Raw genomic sequence first — 26821 nt, 5'->3', positions numbered from 1 at the left:
ATTTTTGAAGCTGATTCGTATACAGTATAATAAAATAGAAGACACCGAGCTTGAAAATAGACTAACGATTCTATGACCGCAGAATATAAGTTAACTATAGTATATGGTTAAGTAATGAGATTTTCCCGTATGTCACTGCACTACTTTTTTCTCACGACTAATAGTGAAATTCCTTTCACTAGAAAATCCTCTTTTGTTTAAGAAAGCCGTTTTATGCAACACAGAGAGAGCGTAGCGATGGTACGAATGAGCCGCATATATGAAAACGAAACCATTCTTCTTATTATTAGATGTATTTATTTTACATCATAAAGTGGATGCGGGACGGATGAAACACAATTTCAAAATTTCACGGCTTTTTACGCAAATGTCAGCCTTGACTATGTTTATTTGCGCTAAACTCTCACTCGGTCATGGCCAAAGATCCGTTACGTGTCATTGCAAAGTACACTATGACAGCTAAAGAATACGTGGATTACGTTAAAAGTAAAAATCTCTTTTCTATAAATAAAGAAACAGATAATAGAATTAGAGAACAAAGTATGAAGATACAATTGTTTTAAGTATAATAAAATTCTATTTTTGAACTCAAACTTTTATCTATTATATGATAAATTATTCTGTTTTATTACACCTTTTTATGTTGAGAGAGGATGTACATGTAATACTTTTATAGTTGATTTGTGTTACTAGTATGATATACATACGAACTACTATGTGAGTCAAATATGCATGGCCTATATTTCTAAATATAAAATATCACTTATGTCTTAGTGGACGTACATGTACATGTAGTCAGGGATTGATTAAACGAAAGTTTTTGTAGGTTTATCAGTATCCGCGTTTCGAGAACTCTTTTTTTCTGGGATTCCAAGAGTAGGTGTATAGTGGGCGTTTCAAATGTGTTCTGCTTTTAGTGAAGCGCACGCGCCTCTTTCGGTCAGCTGATTCCCTAGACCTACTTTTTGCCCGATGATGCAGGCTACAAATAGGTATAGTTACGAACACTCGTGTGTGTAAATGGACGTGTATGTACTTCTTGTTCTACTGTGTACGTATGTATACCTACATACTTTAGGAAACACTATATCCTAAATCATACTCTTTGCTCGAGGCCATTCTCAGACATTCGAAAGACTGAAAATATAAAATGCGTTTTGCTCTGTAATCGCAAAGTTTTTCGAACATCACATAGAGTTCTCGCAAACGTTACATTAAAATTTATTTCAAATCAAAATTGCTTGCAAAGTGATTGAAAATAATTTCTTAGATAAACAAACAAATACTATATGAAAAAATAAAATATGGTTAGCTTCAAATACTAAAACAATTTTGAGTCAGGATACGTGTAATATATAGTATTATTCTTAATAACATTCGTGCACGTACGTACGTTGGAATTTCTGTTACCAATAGTATGTGGAAAGTTTAATTTTGACCATAAATACATAGCTTGTATTTATGAAACGGATAAATTACAAATTACAATAGGTTTTCATCGCGGCAGTTGAAAGAAACCGTTACATGGATGAATAAATCGTTGATGAATAAATCGTTCATGAATAAATCTAAGAATAACTCACACAATAGTTACGGCACTAGTGTTTTGATAATGCACGAATAAATAGGTAAAACCTGAAAACAAAACTCTACGAATTTTTAAAGCCATGAAAAAATACGTTTCGCAATTTTTCTACAGTGCTTGCATATTTGGAAGAGTCCAAGCAAGGTTTTCAATGATCCATGTTTGTATGTGCTTTGCGATACGCGCGCGCGATCACTTTGCACGATAATTTTTAGGAAATGACTTTGTATGTTCTATGCTATGCAAAAGCGCGGCAATTTAATTGTCACTGTTATCATTATATATTTTAACATTATAAAATACAACATATACAAAGAATTGCAACTGTGAAGTATTATATTCGAAAAAAATAATCGACTGCATAAACAGGCTACGATTGATGGCGCAATCAGTATGAGTTTAATACATACCTGTATTTTATTCAATTCCTAATTCGCCGCGAGGAGGTAAACGCGACAACGGCCCTACTTTACTGCAAACCGTTCTACACTGGTTCGAGGCGCTTCGTGTAGTGTTCTGCGGAGCACAACGAGGTGCATTCGTGCGACAAGAAACAGAGACGAAGAGCGAGGAGGAAAGAGAACAAGAGATAGAGAAGTAGAGAGACTCTTTTCCTCTCACTCTGTCTTGCACGCTGGATGGAGAAGAGGGTACACGTCGACGCGATCGTTTTGACGATGAAGAGGATTGGTGGGGATATTCGTCTTCTTGGTTATCTTCTGCAGCGCCGGCGCTGCATCGACCCATTCGCATTTTGCTACCGATGTCTGTTCGTTTCAACTTTCAACGTACCTTCAAAGCACCTATTTACTTTTTTCCATTTTTACGCTTCATGTTCACATAGATTTCTTTGTCTAATAATTCATCGAAGGCTATTTAATTTTCACTCACTTATCTGATACTAAAATTAAGATTGTGTAAACATTTGCATTTGCGTATGTTAGTTTCTTAATTTGATAAGACATTGCTGACACACGACTCTACTCTAAATAATATTTGAAAACACTACTGCGATCATAGCAATGTGTTCTTTTATTAAGATAAAAAAATATCATTGAATGTTACTAAAACATCTATATTATGATATATAAAATATATATATCTGTCAAAACTATATACATGTGTCCTTACTTATAAATATTCATGCTGAAAATAAAGCTTTTAATAAACGCAATCTTTAAATAAATATTTTTATTTATTTATATTTGAATTAACGTTTAAATCAGTTCGATTGTGTTTAACATTATTTATACTCATCAATTTATAAGGAACTTACCTTTCGTTGATATACCACGTTGAATAAGGAGAATGCGGCGAGGATGAACTAGTTGGCGAATTTGTAGGACTAGTATTTATAGCTGATTTTGAAGATGTATCATTTTCTAATGCACGTAACGTAGAATACTCTTTACTAAATGAGGATAAATTCCACGAATATCTCGCTTTCATATGCGGACTATCGTAACTAGGACTCGAACTTTGAGAGCTCGAAATACTTAATGGACTTTTTGGACTCCTTAAAGTTCCAGAGTTAAATACACGAACTAATTTAAGTCTTAATGAATTTTCTTTGTTTTTCACTACACGATGATTAGTATCACTCAATACCTTTTGTTCTTTGCAACAATCGGAATTATTTTCCATTATAACTTCAAAATTAGTCGAAAGAACGTAATTTCACGACTTGTCGAATCGAAATGCAGTAGGTCTTACTGGAAGACTGCACAGTCTCGAATAAGGTATTTCCTGGCGTTTTTAACCGCATCCTTCCTGGTTCTTATCAAATACAAAGACTAGTCTAGATTAATACTTTTAGAGTGGATTTTAGTGTTTAAAATATTACAATTAAATGTTTGTAATTATTTAATTTATTTTACTTCCATTCATTTGTTTTGAATAGGGTTCTTAATATTTTACTATAGATACTATTTGCTCCCCCTTTCTGTAATTAATACAATTCTTTTAATATCAAATAAATTTAGATCCAAATTATTGACAGGGCGTATCACTTCAGTGCCATTTTGTACTTTACCATATTTTTGACATTGGTATACCTATTGTTTGTAATATAGCAAAAATGAACATTACAAATTCATTTGAATTGATGAATCTGTATTTTCATACTCTTGCATTACAATTCAGTAGTTCATAGAACGATTTCAACAATTTACAATCACAAATAAATAATAGTGCACAATCTACAGATGGCTCAGCCACCGTGAGAGAGCACCAGAATATCTTGAGGGATGAAGCAGAGTCAGAACTAATCCAACTCCTGTCAATGTATATAAGTTACATACATGATACACCTACTTATAATTAACAATAATTTTTCACTATTCAGACTTTGTAAACATTTGAGTACCAGACGGAGAAAATCAATGAATGAGTTGAATGAAATGTAGCGGGATGTTCATGAGGTTTGAGATGATATTAGTACTAAATTCCTCTATACCCGCCAAACACGTCTAGCGTGCTTTATCAGTTTTTCTAGGTATCAAGCTTACTTCGATGCTTGTTCAATATACGCAATTAGATCAGCACGTTCTTGTGGTTTTTTCAAACCAGCGAACACCATTTTTGTACCAGGAATGTACTTCTTTGGATTCTCAAGATATTCAAATAAGGTGTCCTTATTCCAAGTGATACCTACAATAATATGTATATAATTTGAACTTTTTTCAAAAATTTAGTATTGTATTAAAAAACATTTTAATAAAAGGTATACCTTTAGCTTTGTTTGCATCCGTGTAACTGTAACCAGGAGCTTGGCCAGTTTTCCTACCCATTACTCCATGAAGATTAGGTCCTACTTTGTGTTTACCACCAGCTTCAATTGTATGGCATTGTGCACATTTTTGTACAAAAATCTAACAAAAAAGATTACTTTAACAGATATATATATATATTCAATAACTATTAACAATTTGATAAAAATTTTATTTTAGATGCGAGCAAAAATTGCATAATTATTTAATGTAATAAAACGGCAAATCCATATTACCGATGAAGTCAAAATTATCGTGACGTGTAGTCACGTGTATACATATCAACGTTTCCATACGTCATGAGAGATTAAATTATGTGTGCATTTTTCGACATAAATTTCAACTAATGAAAATTTTTAACATGTTTCAAATTGAATAACAAATCAAACAATTATTAAAATTTTATATTTTTAATTTTTACCTTTTTGCCTTTCTCTGGATCACCAGCAGGAACACCCATAGCTTTACAATCTGGGCAAAATTGTTAAAATATAAGTTTTTAAAATATCGATGACATACACATACTAATATTTTTTTCTCAATCTACTATGCACAGAAGGTAAATTTTTAATAACTTCGACTTTCGATTCGTTTCTTGTTCGTTACGTAAGTACGAAGCATGTGAACAAGTCTTAGGTTTCATAATATTCTTACATGAGAAATTTGTATATAATTTACATATTAAAAATTTAATCACCAAATAGAAAGACGTAACATTTTTTTGCTGTATTGAAAGAAGACATTAAAAGATATTTCTATCAAGAATCAAAACGTTACGTTACATTTTCCGTTCAGCACGTGTCGTTCTCAAAATGATAAGAAAGAACGTGATAATTGAATATTGTTACATAGATAATAAAATTCACTTTAAAATGCATAAGATAACAATAAAATATAATATCTTATATAGATTATAAGAACATTAGATTTAAAAAAAAATGACATTGTGACATTGACGTAGGTGGTTTGTCTAAAGGTCAAATAAGTTACATTTATATATGAGTATATGCCTGGGTGCAGCATCGCCCAAAATTCAATCTAATCTATTCGGAGCAAGAATTTTATAAATTAACACTCTTACGATTCTCGAAATTCTTCATGAAATTGCACTTCGCGTTCTAGTTTTGCGATACTGAGTGCCTAAGTACATTTTTATATTGACGAAATTAACATTAATGTTAAATCTCACGGAAATTTATAAACCGAAGTTTTATGAGAGAATGGTATAAGTACACATTTACTACCCAATAGCTTATAATATAATTTATAAACTCTAATTCTTTTATATTCTTGCGAACATTAGTTATCTGTGATAAGAAGACTAAATTATATTACAAGATTTAGAATTTTTTACTAATGGAAATGCAATAATAGAGTAGCAGCTCGGTAATAACCGCGTTACGTAATATTAATTTTATACTTGATTAAAATAACCGAAAATTATTGCTACAGTAGAACAAAAATTTCACGATTTCGATAGCTATGGGATTTCAAGGATTCAATTACACGTGTTGTAAATGCCATACATATAAAATTGCCGTTTAAGTTATTTAACAACTTATACAATTTCTTCATAATTTCAATAGAAAATATTAATAAAAATAATAATTATATTCGATAATACTTTTGAACACTTAAAAAAAATGAGAATCGAACTTACTTTAAGTGACTAACACTCACGCGAACAAAATTTCACAAGCGTCTGAGGTCTGACCGTGAATAGACGCTTTGATCAATGTATGTATAACTACTGATTTCCTCTGGGCTTCAATTCGGGGTATTTTAATGGCTGATGCAATAGTTCATGGACATTCGAAATGTTCTACCAGAGGGCGCTCAGGTAAAATATTATTGAAATTCTTGCTATGATTGGTAAACCATTTTGTGCAAAATTTAAACTTGCCCCTTAAATTCTTTTTCTTATTGGAATAACATATATAAATACTGAATATTAAATACTTATAAATAACATATTACTGTATTTGGTAATGAATATAAATAAAATATATTGCTTTATATATTATAATTTTACTGAATAATATAGAAAAAGTACTATTATGAATTTATTATAATCCTGTCTTTTTCATTTGCGTATATGTAATATGATCTGTGAAAATATTGTTAATTTATAAATAAAATATAATTATATCAAGTTATATAAAATTTCGATATCAACGCCTCTGTTGACGCTTGTTATGTACTAAACGAAATAATCTGAATCATACTGATTTTCTCATCTAATACTTGGAGACGAATATACTCAATGACTTGTAGTCATACCCATAAATTTATAATAGTACTTTGTACTACACACGCGTGCATATGTAAGACAATTATGAAAAATCTAGATATCTAATCATTTTTGTGAAAGATAAAAAAGAAAAAGTCATGGTAAATGTCACGAAAGGGATTTTAGTTGAATGGTATGTACAAAAAATAAAAATTAGTTTAAATTTCAAATGTTTTTATTCTTTGTAATCTAAGTCATCAGGAATATTGAATTGTTTATTGAGACATTCTACAGATATATCAAATTTGTTTTTACACCAACCTTGAATAGCAAAAATGTTATCTGTCCATGTATTTGTAACTTCTTTATATTTCTAAAAGATAAGAAAATTTGTATTAATTTAATGTAAATTTAAATCTTTTAATACTCTTATACCTGTACTTTTTCTCCAAGTTTAGCTATAACTTCTGGATCAGCATCACTGAATTTAGCAATTTGTTTATTTAATTGACTCTCTTTAGCTTTTAGTTCTTCTAATTCACGTAATAAAATTTGTCTTTCCTCTGTATCTTCTTTTCCTATCTACACATTTTATATCAATAAATATATAGAAAAAAACATAACATAAGTTTGTAATTATATATCAACTAATTTCTCATAACAATATTACCTTTTCTTTTTCGCAAGCATCTTTCAGTTTTTTAAGTTTAAATTCTGCCTCTACTATGTTTCTTAATGTTTCAGAGATTTTTTGTTCCATCTTAGTAACATTTTCTCTGCACAACATATTTATATATTATTACTTTTAATGCAATATTATTTTTATATAAAACAGAATTATATAGTTTGTTCCTACCCTGGAAAAATCCAAAAATATACAGAAGTACCAATCTTTTCTGATTTTATTAATCCATCGTCTACTAGTGTTTGAAGTACATCTTTTACTGCCTGTGCAACAATCCCTTTCTCTTTAGTTGCGATTTTTTCTAATTCTTTTAAAGTAAAAAATTCTTTTCTTTCATAAAACAGTTGAAGCAGTCTTATACGTTTTTCTTCAAAAGAAATTCCTTTTCGTTTAGACATTTTATTTAAGTGACTGTAATGAAGTAATAAATTTTAAAGGAAATTATTTATTATGTTTATAGCGATGCAGCTATGAAGCAATTTCTTTTACATTTAGATGAGACATTTGCTTTGGGACGAAAATTTATTATTCAAGACCTAGATGAGAGGCATTTATTTATCTCTGCCGATATTTTAGACACCTTACAAGCAAAAGTGGATGATCTTATGGATCAAATATCATTTCCTCTAGCTGAGAAAGGAGTATAAGAACTATCAAAGAATGTGTTATTTATAACCTATTATAAACTAGATTAAAAGATTGTGATTTACTATAAATTAATCAAATATGGCTGCTCGAGAATCTGGTAGAATAAAAGATGCATATCAAAAGAGAGTGCTTGATGAAGCTGCTCGTAAGCGTAGACAAAAGAAAGCATTGGAGGCTTTGGAGCAAGATAATTTTCATGATGATCCACATGCGGATTTGGGTATGTAAATACATTGCTCAATTCTATTTGTTTAACAATTCAAATATAATGTTTTTATAGCATTGTGGGCGTAACAATTTATAACATTTTGCAAATATTATAATTGTTTCAGTAATGAGCAAGAAAGTTCCAAAGTTTCAAGAGACTCTAGATAATAGAGGTGGTAGAAGAAAAAAGACCAGATCAGCGGAGTATTATAAACAACGATTTCGTAAAACTTTTGCTCAGTTAGTAGAAGAAGATCTAAACATTAATCCAAATCCACCTAATTATGCATCTGCTCAAGCACAACCATCCAGATTTCCAGAACGACAATTTTGTGCAGTTTGTGGTTTCCCTAGTAATTATACTTGTATTCCTTGTGGAGCTAGGTATTGTAGTATGAAGTGTCTAGGTACTCATCTTGACACAAGATGTTTAAAATGGACAGCTTAATAAGTATGTGGCTATCATGAAGTTTATAGTTCAATGTTATAAATAAAGCATATTTTTCTTATTGTAAACGTAATAAAACTAATATATGTAAGAAATAAAATATTCAATAAAGTTGTGTATTTTTATATTAATGTTTGGTAATCTTTTTTCCTTTTATGATGCAATACACTAATATAATAAATTAAAAATTTTTAATAAGTTTTAAATATATAGTAATTTCATATAATAATAGTAATTTTAAATATATTTATTAATATATAATTATGAAGAATTTGTATTTTTTCATGTACTAAAATTGTATTACATATATAACATTATATAAAATATTATTTATTATTACAAGAAACTATCGTTATCGATTGTTTTAAAACTTATCTTAATAGTATATATTGTCAGACAAAAATGTTTATAATTTTTTATGCATTATTAAAAAACACTGTATACATACTTATTGCTTTGTACTTTGTTTATTGTTTACAATATTACTTACGTTTTAAAAGATTATAAACAGTAATATTGCACGTCTGTACTATAATATTACGTAAATATTAACTTCTACACAAATTATTTGGATTATAATATAGTCAAAGAAAAGAGCGAAATAAAAAACACATGTAAAACGAGCTGTTGAAACATGTAGTTTTAGCTAACGTATTAACTGACTAATATAAATCTCTGAGAACAAGGCGGGAACGATTTTCATTTTATAAAAACAATGGCCCTCTGGTGGAATCTAGAAGAATCTTTGTACTGTGACGAAAGAGGCAGCAATAGAAAAGTAGAAAAACGTCTAGTGGTAGGACATATAATCGTTTATAATTATGTGAAGTTTAAATTCGTGAATGTAATCTTTGTTCCGCCTAATATACGGACGGATTCGAACGAAATTATCTATGTGAAAGTGTTACGTATTCGAGCATACTATATTGTGTTGTGGACTGGTTATTGTATAGGTTATAATAATACATAGGCATGTAAAATGTCATAGATATAACAATTGTAAAAGAAGAGTGGCTAATAAATTATTCTCCTGTTATTTCCAATAAATGTACGTATGCTTTATATGAGTTGTATTTTATGATTCTTTCGTATGCTCAAAATGTCGATTCCTAAAATGTTACAAGTTTCCTCGTATTAATTAATGAATGTACGTGTTCATACCTTGTAGAAGTAGTTAATCAGATAGAAAATTGTTCGGATTTAATTTAATTTTATAAATACTGTTTTTGCTAATATTGCAGTTTCAAAAGACGAACGAATATCACGATTTGTTGGTAAAAGCGCGAATTTAAAACATTCAGTTTTCGCAAACACATTCTGCCCTCTACCGATCTAGACGAGTACCTTAATACGATGTTTTAAGCGTCGCGCGAAATGTTTGTTCTAACTTATTTTGGTTTTCGATCATTTGAAAGAGCATCGAGAGACTGCACCTTATATATTATTCAGTGTGATGTGAATTTACCTGTGATACGCTTAATCAAAAATTTTAAATTGTGGATTTTCAAGTGAGAAAGAATAATCGAAGGTAACATCTATTTTAAGAATGAAATTATCGATATTGTAGCACGATAGAATTTCCATTTTGTCAAACGAAAAATGCGAGACATATGGAAATTCTTTTAAACAATGTATGTACATGCGTCATTTTTATGTAATAATTTATTTTTACTCTTTAGGAACTTCTTATGTTAAATTATGAACGCTAATATTAAAATTTGATATCAAAAATATAAATAAAAATAATATATTATTTTGATATCATTTTTTAAGTTATTTTTACAGGCTTGTATGCTTAATTTATAACTGTAAATCATATAGAAAAGTTTCAAATTTTTATGAGGAAAATATGAATTTTATTCGCGTTTTCTTTTATTTGAACAACGAATAATATAACGTATTGCAAAATATTATGTTGAAGCGCAAAAACGTTTGACTTTTAAAAATCATTTAGTCAGTTTAATAGTATTGCAATCTATAAGTACATATAATTATACCTAAGTAACTGGTCTGTTGAACTTCCTCATCAACTGAAATTTGTATTTATAGACGGAAGTAAGACAGCCGAAGATAATTAGAATAAGCTTCGATGACTAACTACTGGTGGCTAAGGTGGATTTTGCAGCGAAGATAAGACCTTTGCAAATCGTGCAACCCTTTAATTGCAGAAGTAATTACTGTGTACCACTCATTGCAATAACACGATGACGACATTAGACTCTCAGACCGATAAAAGTTTATGCCATCTTGATAAGCTTTCGAACACGGACTTAGCTGAAATTCCATCCAACTATGGACTTCCTGTTGGGATAAGCCCGTTGGAATCTCGGGTAGCTGGACATCCGTCGTTAGATATCGAACGACAGACTATTGGTAAGCATCTGATCGAATTAAATGTCGCGGAAGATGAAATGCGGAGAAAACAGATTTATTGAATCGTCTCGATACTTAATTATTTGATGCAACTTCAAATGTGTCTTGGTTCTTACCTTCTCAAAGAAATAATGTTTTTCTTTATAGATCTCCCTTATTCATGCACCAATTTTACTATTTGTAGATTTTTTACACGATTTATACTTATTTTACTAACATTCAGTCGATCCATTCATTCGTTCCACTTATTCTTTCTACATTTGTTCGTATTTGTACCTCTCACTTTCACTAGTGTTCCAGCAGGGCTATTGGGCATTTGTCCAGTAGATGCGATCTGCGTAGTCTCCTTAGTAGGGATTATGTTTAAGTCTAAGAAGCTGACACCGATACCGACTTCACCGATAATGTTTATTTGTCGACACGCTGAGATCATCTCATCGACATCCACTCTTGCTGGCAGTTCATTGTTATTGAATATTACATTTTCCGCATACATATGTTATCGTTAATTATGCATTTATATCTAAATATTCATTTTCATGCTAAAAAGAATAAAGAGGAAAGGAAAATGATACAAGTTATATAGATAAATATTTACAAAAACTTGGTCACCTTCCATTTTCGTAACACTGTCAAGGTCATTACCCTAAATCGTGTTGAGAAGGTTTTAATGGAGGATATGTGTAGTAAATCAAATGTATGGCCAGAGGAGGAAAGATCTTTCATTCATTTCTGTTTAAAATAAAATTAGATTTGGATTAGCTTAAATCCTTTCAGAATGTTGATCCAGGGGGAGAGATTCCATCCTCCGTCCACGTTTTTAATTCACTACTGTTTGTGAGTCATCCCTATCTGTCGAAAAATCATAAGAACTCAGTTCTGCCAGTCATAAGAAGTATCAATAACATAGATTTCAGTACGAAACAGGAGCGAATGTAGATGAAGGTGCATAATCAACGATAACATATGATGGTACATATAATAATTACCGGTAAAAAACAATGTCAATGAAGTGATAGTTGGTGATTTCAACAGATCGCTAAATAGATATTGTCGGCGAACTCGGTGTCGGTGAAATTGTGTCAATGATTTAGAGATAAACCCCGTGGTGGTGGTATCACGCAGTCTTTTACTGCCTGATTTCGAAAAGAATAATTTGCATTTCTTGTATGAGAATTATGCGTTTCTCATTTGTTTTATTTTAATAAACATCTCCTTCGCACTAAAAATATGATTTGATGCGACTTTGAGTTAGTTTGAACTGTTTAATCTGGCAATAAAAATATTTTTTCCATAAATTGTATTACTTCTCCCTTATTTTGAGAATTTAACCATAAAATTGTACTATATACCTATGTAATGTTTCTTACATATGAAACTATAGGAAAACATTATATAGATGTACATATAGGTTCAAGGGAGCTTAATCGAGATTTTGATACAAGGAGACAAATAATAATTTGTTGTTATAACTTAGGTTTAATGCAAGTAATTTTTATTATTTTGTTGTGAACTTCATATTTATTTGATATATTATTTACTTTTCAAAACTCTATATAAGTGAAAGTTAAATCGTGAGAATTCTTCACGATAACATATACAATTGTGCTACCTAAAAAAGTAAATATCGAATAATCATTTTTCTTAGTATATGTAATCTAGTGGAATATTGTGTTACGAGTTTCGTTGATAACGATTGTGAGAAGAGTTCCAACGAGCGAATTGCATAAATACTTTTAACTGCCATTCATGAACGATAAGTTCATACGTGATATTTATTTCATACTTAGTACTATTTATTTAATACATTATTGTAAATTTCTCATTAAGTATTTGTGGATCTATATTTACATGGTACTTTGTTATTTTTTTTTTATGAAATGGAAAACAAAAATTATTTAATTTTTATTATGTAACCAATGATGTTATAAAAGGTTAATAAATGTTGTAGGCATGTTACGTAGGTCGGATGGCCGTGTGTTTAAACCTGTTGTTAAACCGTTACTTGGGAAAAGAGAAATTTCGTTCTATGAAAACTTACAAACATCTCAAGACCCTGTTATGTTACAATTGAAGAATTATGTTCCACGATATTACGGCACAACAGAGTTACAAATTTTTGGCAGACGTAAGATATCAAAAGTATCGAATTTTTAATTTGTTTCTTACATTTCTTCTTATTCCCTTAATTTCGTTCTCCATAAGTTTTTCATTGTCACAATTGTATTTAAAAGTCATTTTAAGTAAATTAATAGAAAATAGGCGATATCATACAACACTATTTTTTAAAAACAAAATATGTAATTATTTTTTTCGCAGTTAAAGATAAATATTTGAGAGAAAAGTTAGATAATTTCATAATGCAAATTAGACGATATTTTTCCGAATGTTTTTTTTTTTTTTTTTTATTACAGTCACTGTCACTGCTATTTTACGAGAATACATGAATATTTTACTACATTCGGTGTTGTTATATCTTTTATTTGAAAAACATAGATGTTATTAACTATGGTTGTTATAAAATACTGTAGGATTAGAAAAATACATATCTATTGTTTCTTTGTAAAGCTGTTAGTGGTTTTAATTAATTCTAAAAAAGGATTTTACTTAATTTACGATAACAAGTCATTAGATATTTTTTTTGAATAATTTCTTTTTTATCTTTAACAGTAAAGAAAATAAATAGATCTTTTGCTTCTTATGGACAATTTTGCGTAAAATAGAAGATGAATTGTGATTACATTGATATATATATTCGATGCTTAGTATGTTATTTATTTACCATGCATGTATTAATAATTATTAAAGAATTTATCCCAAGATTCTGTACCTACACTTAATTGCTGAAAAATCTCGGTTTCATACAGTTTAACACAATATGATTAATCGTTTTCGTAAAATATTAGGAGTAACATTCCTTACGCTGAAAGATATTACTGATGGTATGGCGGAACCGTGCGTGATGGATATAAAAATAGGTAGACGAACGTGGGATCCTTTAGCCACGCCAGAGAAAAAAGCAACGGAAGAGTTAAAATACGCCGAATCTAAACGCACTTATGGATTCTGTATAACCGGCTTTCAAGTATATTGCGTTTCTTCCGGAAAATTAAGACAGTTTGGCAAACATTATGGCAAGACTCTTGATGCTAATGGTGTCGTGGAAGGTATATCATTAACTTCAATTATTTTATAGGGAATTATACACGGTATTATGAATTTACGAGCTATCGCTAGCTATTATAATTCAAATGTCTTTTAATGTTTCATTAGTCACGTACGTATAGTTGTATAAGTGGTATACATATCACTATTGGATCATATGAGGAACGATTGTAACGAAACGCTGGAAGCCATTTCCAGAACACTTTAAACACTTTACTCTTTTTATTCAAACTATTCCAAATGGTGCCTTTTCTTTCCTGCGCAGCGCTGAAAATCTTCCTGAATATAAGTCCAGAAAGACCGCCCTGTCGTCAATTGATTGTGATGCTGCTCTCTTTCTTGTGGAAGATCTTACTATTCTTTCGTATGCAGCGGTTGTTCCGCTTTTATTCTAGTTCCTTATTGGTGGCATATGATGCGAAAAGGTTGCGGCATTATCTCCGCTTAAATAACACGAACATCAATAAATTACCTAGCCACGTATCCACGCCATTTTCCTCCACAAATAATTATGCAACCACATCGAATGTGTTCAAACACACGAATGACGCGACGAGTAATTCAGTTTCAAGTATCGAAAGCAACAGGAATCGGACGATGGAGAAGGCACATTTTATTAAGAGGAGCATCAGCTTGAGTGGCGAGAATGATTCTTCGAGCAAAGAAAAGACTTTGAATAGAAGTGGATCGTGTAGCCCGGACTTTAAAGTGGATCGACTCTGCCGTACACATTCGTACGTCAACAACTTCGACGACGACATTAGAAGAATGAAAGAAGATTACGATGATTTGCTAAACGAACTTACCAGTTCGATGAAAGAGAAACAGAACTGGGTTAGAATTAACATGATCGACTTCACGCACGTCTTCCCAGCGGAGGATCAAAATGCTCTTGATCTAAATTATCTAGAAGGAATCGAAAATCTGATTAAACTCGTGGAGATGTTCCTAGTCTCCAAGGATACCACTGCATAAACCATATTTATTACAGTATAAGAAGTTGTTACATTTTGTTCTTTCAAATTGCAATATGAGATGTTACATAACTGTATTTTATATTGTTTAATAAAATTAGATTAGTTTTTGACGGTAGGTTAGAAAAAATCGTAAACCGGAAGTTGTAAATCGTGACAATGTATGCACATTATGGCATAAATAAAATATGAAGGTCAAGAATGTTCTGTGAAAGCTTATCGGGTATGTAATACGATCGAACAGTAAAATATTTATTGTTTTAGAGCTTTCATGGAACGTTTTTTTGTACCTATAGTTGGTCATAACGAAAGCACTGAAAACTGGATCTTAATTGTTTCGCACCAGATATAGCAACATTTCTAACGTTCACATTCTTCGATGCACCCTCACTTGTCGATATTCCATGTTGCTAAAGACCATATTTGTTGGTTTTATATACCTGGTCATACATATGTATTCGTCATTCGTACAACAATTGTTGTAATCATTGATTCCTCATACTATTTCTTTACTTATGTTTTTATCGTACAAATAAGATTGTATAATCATACCCTCTAAATACGAAAATTGTTATGTTAATATAAATACAAAACATACAAGTGTTAATGTAAAGGTTGAATATCTTTATTCCTACCCTTTTGAATAAATTCAGGATTCTGATAAAAAAAAGATATTGTGTCTTATAATCCTTTTTAATAGAAACAACAATAAAATTATATCTATGGAAATGCATATGTATATATGTATGGAGAGGAACCGATCTTTTCTTCAAGAGATCAATTTTACTACCATGCTATTTACTTTTGTATTTATTTTTAATTCTAATGTATTAAGTTAACTCGTATGTTTGTAAATATTTTATTAACGAAACTAAAAAAATAAAGATAAGAATAAGAAAGCAGTTATGCGTATTTGATTAATTAATTTTTCTGTAACAATCAGATGTGATGTACGCAGTTTTTAATTTTTTACGTTTTCTATTTTTGAAATTCAATAATGCAATAATTTACAAAGTTATAAGGATATGAAAAATTGTCATAATTAATATGTTAACTAGCAAATGCAGATATTTGATGTGAGAAGTTATTTTAAAGATATTAAAGTAATCATATTAATTACTTTTATCACTTAAAAATTAGAAACGTTTGATATATTTTATTTATATAAGTAGTAAAATTTTATCTTCTGAGTGCAAAATTGAAATCAACATTTCATTCATTTTGAGAAAAGTTTAATCACAGAAAATAACAAGTTATTGTTATAATAACGAGTTCAGTTATGCCCAGATAATAAAAAATTAGAAATTATTTTTCATTATTATTTAATTGTCAAGATTATGGGTACATTAAAAAAATTATATTTCATACATCTGGTAGGATAAATATAAAACAATTCATTTTTCAGATTTTTGGAATTGAAGTATAAAATTATTATGTGAACAAAATGAGAGATTTGCTAGAAAAAATGAAAGAGAAATTAGCAGAAAAGTAAAAATACAAGATAAATTGGCTATGAAATTGATATTAGCAGGTATTAATAATTGGAGATTATATTACATGCATACTTTATTTCAATGTAGATATTACTAGAAGCAATTATAATTCTTTTGTAGATTTCGAAACTTATAATTTCGAAATTAATGTAGATTTCTAAACGAAGATAACGTTTAAATAAATTTAACATATAATTAATTTCATAAAAGTTTTACTCCAATGTCATATCTCGTTTGTGATTCCTTTTTAAATTTTTGTATAAACTACTTATTTAATTATTTAGAAAACAAGATTGATCTGTTAAAAAAAATTGTTTACAATTACGTTTTGCAATAGTTGCTGTTTAATATCACTATTGATAATTTTAATAATTCTTTGAATTCAAAAGCTGATTCAAATTAACAAAGAAATAATTATTTAATAATAACTCGGTTAAGTGGTAGGTTATTAAAAAATGCTTTTCATTATTGTATATTTTATTCGCCATTCACTCGTAAACAGTTTTTACATTGTCGCTCGAATCGTCGAATCAGCGTACCGGCACGACATGTCAACTGATAATAGTTCATAATTTGCTTAATCTCTCGTAACATTTATAATAATATTTATATAGAATATTTATATTTGTATTTATATTCATATTTATATTATATATATTATGTATAGATTGCTTGCTGATCATCGGCTGTATTTACGTGGCACATCATTTACCATAGTATATCTGCTTATACATTTCCGCGTTGCATACATCACACGTTCTTACTCTTTCTCACTCTTACGTACTTACACTTTCAAGAGTTCGGTCATCTCTCGCTCGTGAGCTACAGTCTACACTGTTTACGGCAACCGATGATTTATAGGATTACAGGTCAGTCAGCTTTTCCATTTTAATGTTTCTTTTTACGCGTTCTCTGGACGAAGATAGACATAAATAGGAAATGCGTAACAAAGTGCAACAAAGACCGGAAGTATAAACGCCGGTTAATAGAAATCGAACGTGAAGAACGACTCGACTTCGTGCGATCTGTTTCATCGATAATCGGTATCCGACACACGTGATATGTACCTACGTATGTTCGGGTATGTTCGGATTTCGATCCGTTCACCAAATATCGTCGAAGATGATATCCTAGTGCTATAAATTCTAAATCTTATAACGAAACGCCATTGGAATTGCGAGCTCGATAAATTCATGACGATTATTAGTGCCTGAACAGAGAAAGCCTTCGAGGGTATCGGTACCTAATGTAATTACATACTGGGAGCGCGATTAATGGTGAGGGGTTCTGTTAATCAACCCGCAAACGCGATTACCACGGTTCAAATTGAATTACGTGTTCTGAATAGCAGGAAAGTCTCTGATAGCTAATGCGCGACAGAAACGATCACAATGTACTATATTCGTTTATGTCACTGTACGCTATGCGACGTGTGCTACAGAGGAAATTTGATTATCGATTATACTTAAATATAACGATATATAATAAAGTAATAATGTAGTGATGACGCCTGCGTTAATGATAATGATATTAATATTAATAAGGAACAATGATATTCTATATCACATAGTGAACGTAGATGCAACAATAAACAAAATAAGACTCTTAAATACTTATAAACTTAATATATATATATATTGAACGTAGTAAAATAAAATTTAATTCCTGATTGATATAGATGGATAAGTTCGTTAGATCATACATGCTCAAAATTTGCTTTATACATTTGGATGAAAGTGTTTCATTATTCAGTCATATCTGTAGATCTTTTGCAAAATAGAAATTTTGTTTCAAAAGTAACTAGATTAAAAATTTCCTTGATTATTTGGTCAAAGAGTTAGCAAGTACGCGTTATATCAAGAAACCATAATAATTTCCTCTAACGCGATAATTTCTTCTGTTGTTGTTGCGAATTCTCAATAGGTGGCGATCAGTTAAATTGCAACTGCTCGGTTGGGGTTGCGAACCTTGAACGATATTAATGCTCAAGGTGGAGGGAGATTAAAGAGTTCTAGTATGCTTGTAATTTGTATGTTTATTTGAAGTATCTTGTATGAACGTAAGTCTGGTTTAAGCGTAAATGAGAGTCTTTAAACGTAAGGGGCAGGGTATTGAACACAAATTCTTATTCTCGAAGCGCCTGGTGTTCATATTGTAGGTGTCAGTCTAGGGGGTGGGTTTTCGTCGACGTTTCCTGTGAGGTGGGAATCTGTGTCTGTCCAATCCTGTAACTGTCGAACTGTCGTGAGCGTTTTGCAAGTGGTGCGTCTTGTGCGTACCTGGTTAAGGATGCGTAGCGTAACGCCCCGTTAGTGACATCGTCTAGTGGTCTATTGTCGAGTTCTCATCTGATGTCGAAGTTTATGACACGTCGTTTGCTATTGAGCGGATCCGTCGAGCGCTTAAGATGCTAATTAAGTTGTCGACGTAGTACGAGTTGTAATTTTATAATGATAGTGAGAAATTTCAACTTCTCAAAAGTAGCAGATGTGCTGTCCGTATCGTAAACTGAGGATAATTTTATATCCTCAACATTTGTTGACATATTTTAAATTATTAAAAATAATTAACACAAATTATATTTATTTATAATAATTTAAAAAGATAAGTCAAATGTTAAACAGTACCTATATGTTATAATAATATTTTTAGGGGAATATTTCCATGGCCTATAAAAGATTCTTTTCGTAAATTAGTTTCATCTTTTTATCTGTAACTTCAAGCAACAAGTTTAGAACAATAATTGCAACAATTGTGTATACTTATAGGAATTAAATTTTTTTCTAGCAAATCTCAATTTTTCAACATTTTTAGTTATTAAGTAATTCTCCTCTTTCAATTTAATTCATACATACCACTTTTTAAACAATACGCCAAGTAACAATGACAAATTCTCTGTTTTACCTAATGTCGATAATACAACAATTTATACAAACTGATTTCGCTTCAATGTTTATGCTTTCGCTCAAAGTGCGTTAATGTACTCAATTGCTCGAACTCGATTTAAAAAAGTAATCGAATTTTCTAAATTTACAAGAAAAGTACAAAATCGTGTAGTTACGTCTTTTTCTCTGAAAATCATACATAGCGACACGTGTAACGCAATAAAGATTGGTTTCACAACGAATTTCAACCGAATTGACTGCGACAGAGCTCGCGTGATAAATTTAGCATCCCGATTGCGGAAATAGAAGACGAGGAAATGTGCACCCGCGCACCCATTTGAATTCTGCGGTTGTTAACCGCATGAGAACGCAAGTTCCGTTCTTCCCCGATCCATTCTATTGAGAACGTTAACTAAAAAATTTGTTTCACGTTCCTCACTCGTTTTGTATCGTGTTTAACTAATTTGTCTTCACTACGTATCTGAAGTGTCCCCTTTTTTCTTCTGAAACTTTCGATTTTGCAAAGTGGAAGGTCCGGGTCCCGAATATTTTACGCTTAACTTTTCCTCTTAGTTTCTAATTGTTTTCAACTTGTCAACAGCTTTCTATATCATCGTACATATCATTTATACATCACGTATCATATCATAACATTGTTATTATAACGAAATGAATAAAAAGGGCATATTACGAATATCATATTTTAATAATAATGTTAAATGATAACATAAAATTTGTGTATTCAAAATATTTGTGATTAATTACAAATATTGCGAAACCACGTTAAGATTCTATTCTTACATCGTCAGTTTTTTGTATTTTTATAAGTCTTTTGGCTCCATTGGCTACTTAGTCGCTGGTTTTGAATATTTTTGTGTTGTAATGAAACTAATTACAACATTTGTGGTTAATTAACTGGTTCTGCATATCATCGGTTGTTTCAGGATAAATGCAAAACTTTTACGAAAAATGTTTTAAACGAATAGTATACGTCATGTATGAGTTGTTACTGATGCATACGTTCAAACAATTATTTAATTTATAATTCAGTAAATTAATTACGAGCATGTTAAATTGCTAACAGAAGCAGTAAAATTCGATACTGTTAATTTCAAAAGCTACATTATCATTCTTAATATATCTACAAATAATCAATTTCTTTTAAATGCATATTAGAAATGCTTATATTTTCAAGTAAATCTATTTCTTTGATTTCTTTGATTATGCAGAATATAAATTTTACGTCATACTAGTAACATGTATTAATTAGCATTAATAAAACGTTACATATACATTTTAATTCTTGCAGTACAATCTTTTTCTGTTCGATAATATTCAATACAAGTCATAAATGATAATAAAAGAAATATAATCTCTAGCAAATAGCACAAAAAATTTACTTTTAACAAAACATGATACGTACACACAGCACATTTTCTTTTTATATATTTTATATATATTTAACAAAATAAAATATATAAATAAATATATATAATATTATATAATATATTATATAATATATATAATATATAATGTTATATAATATATTATATAATATATATATATAATATATAATATTATATAATATAAATATATATGATATTATATAGTCGTGTATAATATTAATTTTGTGAGTAAATTTTGAAGAAAAGGATAACATACAGACAGATATATAAATGTCTGTTAATCAAGAAAAATTTTAACTGATGTGACTTTTACAGAGAAAGGATTGACAATTTTGTAATCATAATTTATAATTTGTAATGAAATCAGAATGTTACGGAAATATAAATACATTCGCGTAATAATATTTTTGTTTAAAAACTGCCTTTTGAACTGAGCCACTTATTTAATCAGATAACTTTAGGAATTTCAATATAAAATTTCGATTTCGAATGTACACGTTTAACTCTTTACTATAACGAAATTTTATGTATGGCAAGATTATATGATTCATTTTTTCCGAAATATGTCGGAGCTTAATTTCCATCGAAATTGGATAAGTTTTAATGAACTTACTTAAAGTTAAATAAATTGAAATTCTATAAGTTCAGTGAAAAGGACGTATTCACAAAGTTAAATCAGTCTGCAGAAAGTCATTTACTAATTTCATACAATCGAATAGCGTCGTATACGTTGCATATCGTATATATATGCAAATGTATCGTAAATTAATAATTCAATCAATAACTATAAATTTAGTTTCTTATAAAAACATAACTTAATAACAAGCATAATGTTTTCACTAAACATAATTTAATTATTAACGAACGGTTAACGCGTAAACTATTAATCAAATATATTTAATGTATATTGTTTTAATTTAAGTTTCTATCTAGTGAATATAAATCAATGGAACATTCTAATAAATAAATAAATTGCATTTAAATATAAGCGCAAACTTAACTCATCCTTTATCTCCAAAATATGCATAGATAATATTTATGAGTAGAATAGTTACGAATTGATCAATTTATTTTGCGAGAATTTTAACTTCGTTCGGCAGCGAATATCGTATTACAATTGCATAATATTAAATTTCGCTCATCGATCATATATAACTTGAATCAGTATACTATAGATAAGTAAAATACGTCTGATAACTAATTAGTTAAACGTGATAATTAACAATTATAATTCGATACATTTCTAATTCTACCAAAGCTCGCTATTTAACGTAATAATAGAAATACTGCCAATTCTTACAATTATCGACATTTGGAAATAATAAAAAAAAATCTATTGTAAAATAATAAAGATTAGCATTAAAAGCAATTGTCAACAATAAATCTGATATTTTGCCTTTTCTTGAACATAATATAACATGTAAGGATAAGGAGAGGAGCGATGACAATGTACGAAACCAACGAAGATGGAAAAGTCGGTAAAGGGGCCATTTACGACATTCGTGACAAAGAATAAAATTAATGAACACGCGTATAGAGCATGCTGGTCTGTTCAATGCCACGTAATAATTTTTTCTCCACGGCCAGCCAATGGACCATGTCGAGGACAGCGGCCAACGTTCAATCGAAACGATTGATCATGTAATTACGTTCAACAGAATTCTCTATTCGTGTACAAACATCATCCAAGAAATTTACCGCAACTTTTTAAACGATCACTAATTAATGATAAAAGATCGACGTAAGTGTCGCAATTATAAGAATTTGTGTCGAAATTAACGTTTTAACGAATCAAAATTAGTTATGTGATCGATACAGTACATATATTTTCATTCGTATTGATTAAAAAGTTATAAGAATTTTGTTATATTTATCTTTTTTCTCACTTCTGGAAACTTAGTAATTTTCTACTGAATAAACGTTTGTCGAAGCGAAACATTCGTTCCCTAAAATCATAATACTTCGAGCGAAATACTCTATATCGTTTATATACATTTACATAATATATACATACACAAACTTAACAATATATTATAATAAAATGAACATAATCTTTTTGCAACTAAATATGTTGAAAACCTTATTCGATTACTCAATGATTGTTATTCATTTAAAATATATCTATCTGATTTCTTATTCTTCGAAATAAGGTGATAGTAAACCTATTAGACATTTCAAACACCAAAGAGCACATTTTTTGCACATTTTAACACTACAGAATTTCATTATCTAATTATCCCTATTTTTGTTTATTATTTAGGCAGTAGAAATGCTATCTTCCCTTTTTATAAAATTTGTTCTTTCCTAATCCAAACTCAATTTTATCCTAACCCAAACATCCACGTTAGACATCCTACTATACAGATGTACTTACATAAGTACCTCGTACTCTTTTCTATAACAAGTGTATGTTTCACAGAGATTACAAAGGTATTTCAACGACGAATTATCCATTGTATTAGTAAGCCTCGATATTCAATTGGATTATTTTTAGCGTGATTCAATACAATGCTAACGAAATATCAAATTCTTTTATATGACACACAAAATGTTCCATGTACATATATGTACAAATCTTCTGTGGTAAGTGTTTAAATACTATCGTGAGTGTGTACCTTTCAACATCGGAATTTCCTGCAAAATTTTGGCGAAATCAGCATCTACAGAAAACAAATGTTGCACGATGCGACTTCGATTCACTGAAACGAAATTAGCCGAGGTTCGGTGAATTCGTTCGCATAATCATAATTTTCGAGCATAGCCACGAGAACGAAGCGCGACGTTTCAACCTTCGTTTTTTTGCTTATTTATTGCGGTCTACGCGGCAAATTGAAAACGGATGCGGGCTAGGTGGCAATCGATAATTTCAGGCTGTTTTCGCATCACGCTTCTCGTACGAACGACAATTTTGAAATATATATTGACCAGACGGCGAGCAACCGCTCCGATGCCATGGAAGCGTATGATGTTTGCGGCGAGTTAACACGATCGCTGTAGCAAGATGTATTGCTGGTTGCTGTGGTTCTGATCACATAGCGACGCGCCAATGCTCGTCAATCGTCGCTATTCAACCAGTAAAATTGTCTGGACCGTTCCGTCAGAACACTAGCAGATTTTTGTTTGCACCGCCTGGATGAAGCTACGGTTTCAAAGAGCCAACCATTCTACGTTTCTTTTTTGATTTGTTATTGTTGATTACTTCATTCGTAATTATACTGTGAAAAATGGTCACGGTTTTGGTAGTGTACGTTGTTATATAAATTCTTCCCCGATGGTCTTCTGCTTTTTTTTACGTTTGTAATAATTTTGAATATCTATGTTTATCTTAGCAGTGTTCCATAATTTTTTATCTGTCATTGAACTTCATTTCGCGAGATGAGAAGCTTCGTTTGACTAGTGAACGACGTTTTATAAATGTGTAGAACGAGTGGGAAGATTAACTTCCGATTTATCTACCAAGTAACTGCTTGGTATAACATAATTGCGTAAGATTAATAAAGTTTTAATAGTTAATGGTTGATTTCCTTCAAGAAAGTCTATATGCAATATGTTAAAGAGTACAAAATATATAGCGATGATCCAGAGCAATAAAAAGTATTTGATCGTCAAAAATCATAAAATCGATAGTTTGTAAATGTAAAATATAATTTTTATATCTCCTTGTAAGAATATTTGATGGAATGGAAATACGATAATGAGTAAAGAATTTGTGTATGTTAGACACAATGTGTAACAATGTAATTCCACACACATATGAATGCATTCTCATTCATTGCAATACAGAGCAAGACGCGTTAAACGACATTTATAAACAGGGAAATAATATATTGCAAATATGTTGACAAATATCTACTTACATATATCGCAAACGAAAAAGTTTATATTAATTGATAAACCTTTTTCGTTATAGCAATGAAATTTCTATTCAACTTAACACTTTGATGATTGCTATTTGTTGTTCATATCTGTATAAGTTATCCTATATTTTTATATTTTATAAAATAATTATTATATTTATTTATCCTATTATTTTATTTGATAGGTAGTATAAATACTCAATATCCTTGTATACCTGTCTTATTTTTTTCGATCGATTACGGAATAGATAATTCCATAATATGCAAAATAATAAAAATCACGATAAAAACATATACAGTGAAAAAGAAGGCCCAGATCTGTTTTAACGAGGCATTTTACATAATAGCAGACAATGACGATTATAACGATATAAATGTACAGCGTGTACTTTCATGTAATTATAAAAATGTTGCACGTATGTACTAAGGGAAGTGAATCATTGGAATGTACTACGCAATCATGTTGTATCCATGATCGACCTCTCGTTAAAATAAGCTCGGCGAAGATGAATATTTTCAAACGAAGTGCGTCATCAAAGTGTTAAGAAGACAGACATTTTGTACATTTTGTACATTTTTAAAATAAAAGATCTCGTTCAGGCTAATCATGTTACCTGACTGCAATCAACTTGATATCGCCTTATCGATATAAAACTTTTTATTTACTTGATTCGACATATCCTTTCAAGTTTCAAATAGAGCTAAGTTAAATCATTCCTTAATTCCTTAATCTCGTGTTTCGTTTTTCGCGCATCATTTTCTTCCACGTCGCTTTAGCCTATTCATATCTTTTATCAGATATTCACGAAAAATCAGATTATTTGAATTCAAGGAACTTATCAGACAGGTTCAAAACTTGAATTCAAATAATCAATCTGACCGAGATTGATACAGATGTAATGTTAAAAATAAGCAACAAAGCAATCTTTCATTTCGCCATAACGGAGAATATTTCGATTTCATTCCTGCGAGGATATGAATGTTCTGCGTTCAAGAATTCTTTCGCAAGACAGACGTATCGCGATAGAACGAAACGTTTCGGCGTAAATAAATGAGACGAAATGTAATTTGACGGTATTATTTCGAGCGTCTGTGACACAGACCACGTTTAAAACAGAGAGAAAAATAACAGAATAAATGGCACGACGTTCTTCTGTGTATCGAATAGTACGGATCGATCCATGTAATTGCATAGAAAACTGTGGTATTACAGATAGCAAACTTCGAAATGGCGAACGTAAAAGCGACTGTTTTATCGAGATTTTATTACGTCACCAAGAGACGCGATCGTATCACGCAGACAATTCCTAATTTCTTTATTTCTGTGGATCCGTTTCCTACGATCTCGAACCAGTGTCATTGCGACGTAATTAGTGTTTTTGCTCGTAATTGGAGAACTCGAATTGGTTCTACGAATATTACGTGAAAATAGTTACTCGTACATGTTATTTTAGTCGATTTTATTTTTGTATACTAAAAACATCGTTAATTGTTTGATATTGTTAAATTAAATATTTTTTTAATTTTATATATGATTTTGAAAAATTTTATTCTCAGATAGAAAAATCCCTGAATTTTATTTTCAAATATTATTCGTCAGTAATCTTCGTAACAAAGAATTGTGAAATTCCTTAGGAATTCTCAGATAGAAAAATTCGTGAATTTTATTTTCAAATATTATTCGTCAGTAATCTTCGTAACAAAGAATTGTGAAATTCCTTAGGAATTATTTTAGAAATATTTAGTCATGTGTAATTCGTTGATAACGTACGTGTCATGTTAGTTGAAGGATTTGTTACAAAAATAACTCTTGTCAAACTTTTCCACTTTTTAGATAATAACGCATTCTATTGTATTGAGTAACATGGTGGTATCGACTTTATAAAAGATCATTTGTATCTTATTGTTGGATGAAAACTAATCGTTTCTATAAAACAAACTATTGCCACGAGATCTAAAATTTCATAATTTAGTTAAATGATTAGTTAGTAACATGAATAGTTACGATGATGAAATAAATATGCGTGCATAAACATATTTTGTTTAGGGAAATTGAAATATATATAGAACAACATTAAGAGTATTGTTTTAATTTTC

At 30.2% G+C, this 26821-nt stretch overlaps 5 protein-coding genes across 7 annotated transcripts; 3 read left to right on the top strand and 2 right to left on the bottom strand.

The window, feature by feature from the left end:
* Positions 1 to 3435: 3435 nt before the first annotated feature.
* LOC132904932 (cytochrome c) lies at positions 3436 to 6155 on the bottom strand. Its single transcript, XM_060955783.1, has 4 exons — positions 6014 to 6155; positions 4775 to 4824; positions 4314 to 4455; positions 3436 to 4234 (listed from the first exon to the last, which is right to left on the bottom strand). Exons 2-4 carry the CDS (start codon positions 4811 to 4813, stop codon positions 4089 to 4091), a joined length of 327 nt encoding a protein of 108 aa, XP_060811766.1. The 5' UTR covers positions 4814 to 4824; positions 6014 to 6155; the 3' UTR covers positions 3436 to 4088.
* A 468-nt stretch (positions 6156 to 6623) lies between these two features.
* On the top strand, positions 6624 to 7915 carry LOC132904934 (general transcription factor IIH subunit 5). Its single transcript, XM_060955784.1, has 2 exons — positions 6624 to 6776; positions 7729 to 7915. The coding sequence occupies exons 1-2, from the start codon at positions 6742 to 6744 to the stop codon at positions 7913 to 7915; spliced, it is 222 nt and encodes a 73-aa protein (XP_060811767.1). The 5' UTR covers positions 6624 to 6741.
* On the bottom strand, positions 6801 to 9874 carry LOC132904929 (meiotic nuclear division protein 1 homolog). 2 transcript variants are annotated; one of them, XM_060955778.1, is made up of 5 exons: positions 9733 to 9874; positions 7440 to 7679; positions 7254 to 7359; positions 7019 to 7165; positions 6801 to 6956 (listed from the first exon to the last, which is right to left on the bottom strand). In XM_060955778.1, exons 2-5 carry the CDS (start codon positions 7664 to 7666, stop codon positions 6819 to 6821), a joined length of 618 nt encoding a protein of 205 aa, XP_060811761.1. In that variant the 5' UTR covers positions 7667 to 7679; positions 9733 to 9874; the 3' UTR covers positions 6801 to 6818. The 2 variants fall into 2 exon arrangements, with proteins under 2 accessions (XP_060811761.1, XP_060811762.1); XM_060955779.1 differs by lacking the exon at positions 9733 to 9874 and adding an exon at positions 9062 to 9212.
* On the top strand, positions 7995 to 8702 carry LOC132904931 (zinc finger HIT domain-containing protein 1). Its single transcript, XM_060955782.1, has 2 exons — positions 7995 to 8136; positions 8249 to 8702. Exons 1-2 carry the CDS (start codon positions 7995 to 7997, stop codon positions 8569 to 8571), a joined length of 465 nt encoding a protein of 154 aa, XP_060811765.1. The 3' UTR covers positions 8572 to 8702.
* Positions 9307 to 15753, top strand: LOC132904918 (inositol polyphosphate multikinase). Of its 2 annotated transcripts, none has more exons than XM_060955759.1 (5): positions 9307 to 9619; positions 10621 to 10944; positions 12896 to 13072; positions 13851 to 14111; positions 14375 to 15753. In XM_060955759.1, the coding sequence occupies exons 2-5, from the start codon at positions 10776 to 10778 to the stop codon at positions 15082 to 15084; spliced, it is 1317 nt and encodes a 438-aa protein (XP_060811742.1). In that variant the 5' UTR covers positions 9307 to 9619; positions 10621 to 10775; the 3' UTR covers positions 15085 to 15753. The 2 variants fall into 2 exon arrangements, with proteins under 2 accessions (XP_060811742.1, XP_060811741.1); XM_060955758.1 differs by lacking the exon at positions 9307 to 9619 and adding an exon at positions 9963 to 10099.
* The last annotated feature ends 11068 nt before the right edge of the window (positions 15754 to 26821 follow it).

Source organism: Bombus pascuorum, chromosome 3 (assembly GCF_905332965.1).
Source record: "Bombus pascuorum chromosome 3, iyBomPasc1.1, whole genome shotgun sequence".
NCBI classification, from domain to species: domain Eukaryota; kingdom Metazoa; phylum Arthropoda; class Insecta; order Hymenoptera; family Apidae; genus Bombus; species Bombus pascuorum.
This window is presented reverse-complemented; position numbering and strand designations above follow the sequence as displayed.

Bases quoted from the DNA above. Each gene is read 5' to 3' on its own strand.
- LOC132904932 (XM_060955783.1), bottom strand. From the start codon at position 4,813: ATGGGTGTTCCTGCTGGTGATCCAGAGAAAGGCAAAAAG. The intron at 4,456-4,774 runs GTAAAAATTAAA...CTTTTTTGTTAG, and splicing joins ATCCAGAGAAAGGCAAAAAG to ATTTTTGTACAAAAATGTGC. The intron at 4,235-4,313 runs GTATACCTTTTA...ATATTATTGTAG, and splicing joins GGATGCAAACAAAGCTAAAG to GTATCACTTGGAATAAGGAC.
- LOC132904934 (XM_060955784.1), top strand. From the start codon at position 6,742: ATGGTAAATGTCACGAAAGGGATTTTAGTTGAATG. The intron at 6,777-7,728 runs GTATGTACAAAA...TTATGTTTATAG, and splicing joins AAAGGGATTTTAGTTGAATG to CGATGCAGCTATGAAGCAAT.
- LOC132904929 (XM_060955778.1), bottom strand. From the start codon at position 7,666: ATGTCTAAACGAAAAGGAATTTCTTTTGAAGAAAAACGTATAAGACTG. The intron at 7,360-7,439 runs GTAGGAACAAAC...TATGTTGTGCAG, and splicing joins TATTTTTGGATTTTTCCAGG to AGAAAATGTTACTAAGATGG. The intron at 6,957-7,018 runs GTATAAGAGTAT...CTTATCTTTTAG, and splicing joins AACTTGGAGAAAAAGTACAG to AAATATAAAGAAGTTACAAA.
- LOC132904918 (XM_060955759.1), top strand. From the start codon at position 10,776: ATGACGACATTAGACTCTCAGACCGATAAAAGTTTATGCCATCTTGAT. The intron at 13,073-13,850 runs GTAAGATATCAA...GTAAAATATTAG, and splicing joins GTTACAAATTTTTGGCAGAC to GAGTAACATTCCTTACGCTG. The intron at 14,112-14,374 runs GTATATCATTAA...TTTCCTGCGCAG, and splicing joins TGCTAATGGTGTCGTGGAAG to CGCTGAAAATCTTCCTGAAT.
- LOC132904931 (XM_060955782.1), top strand. From the start codon at position 7,995: ATGGCTGCTCGAGAATCTGGTAGAATAAAAGATGCATATCAAAAGAGA. The intron at 8,137-8,248 runs GTATGTAAATAC...TAATTGTTTCAG, and splicing joins TGATCCACATGCGGATTTGG to TAATGAGCAAGAAAGTTCCA.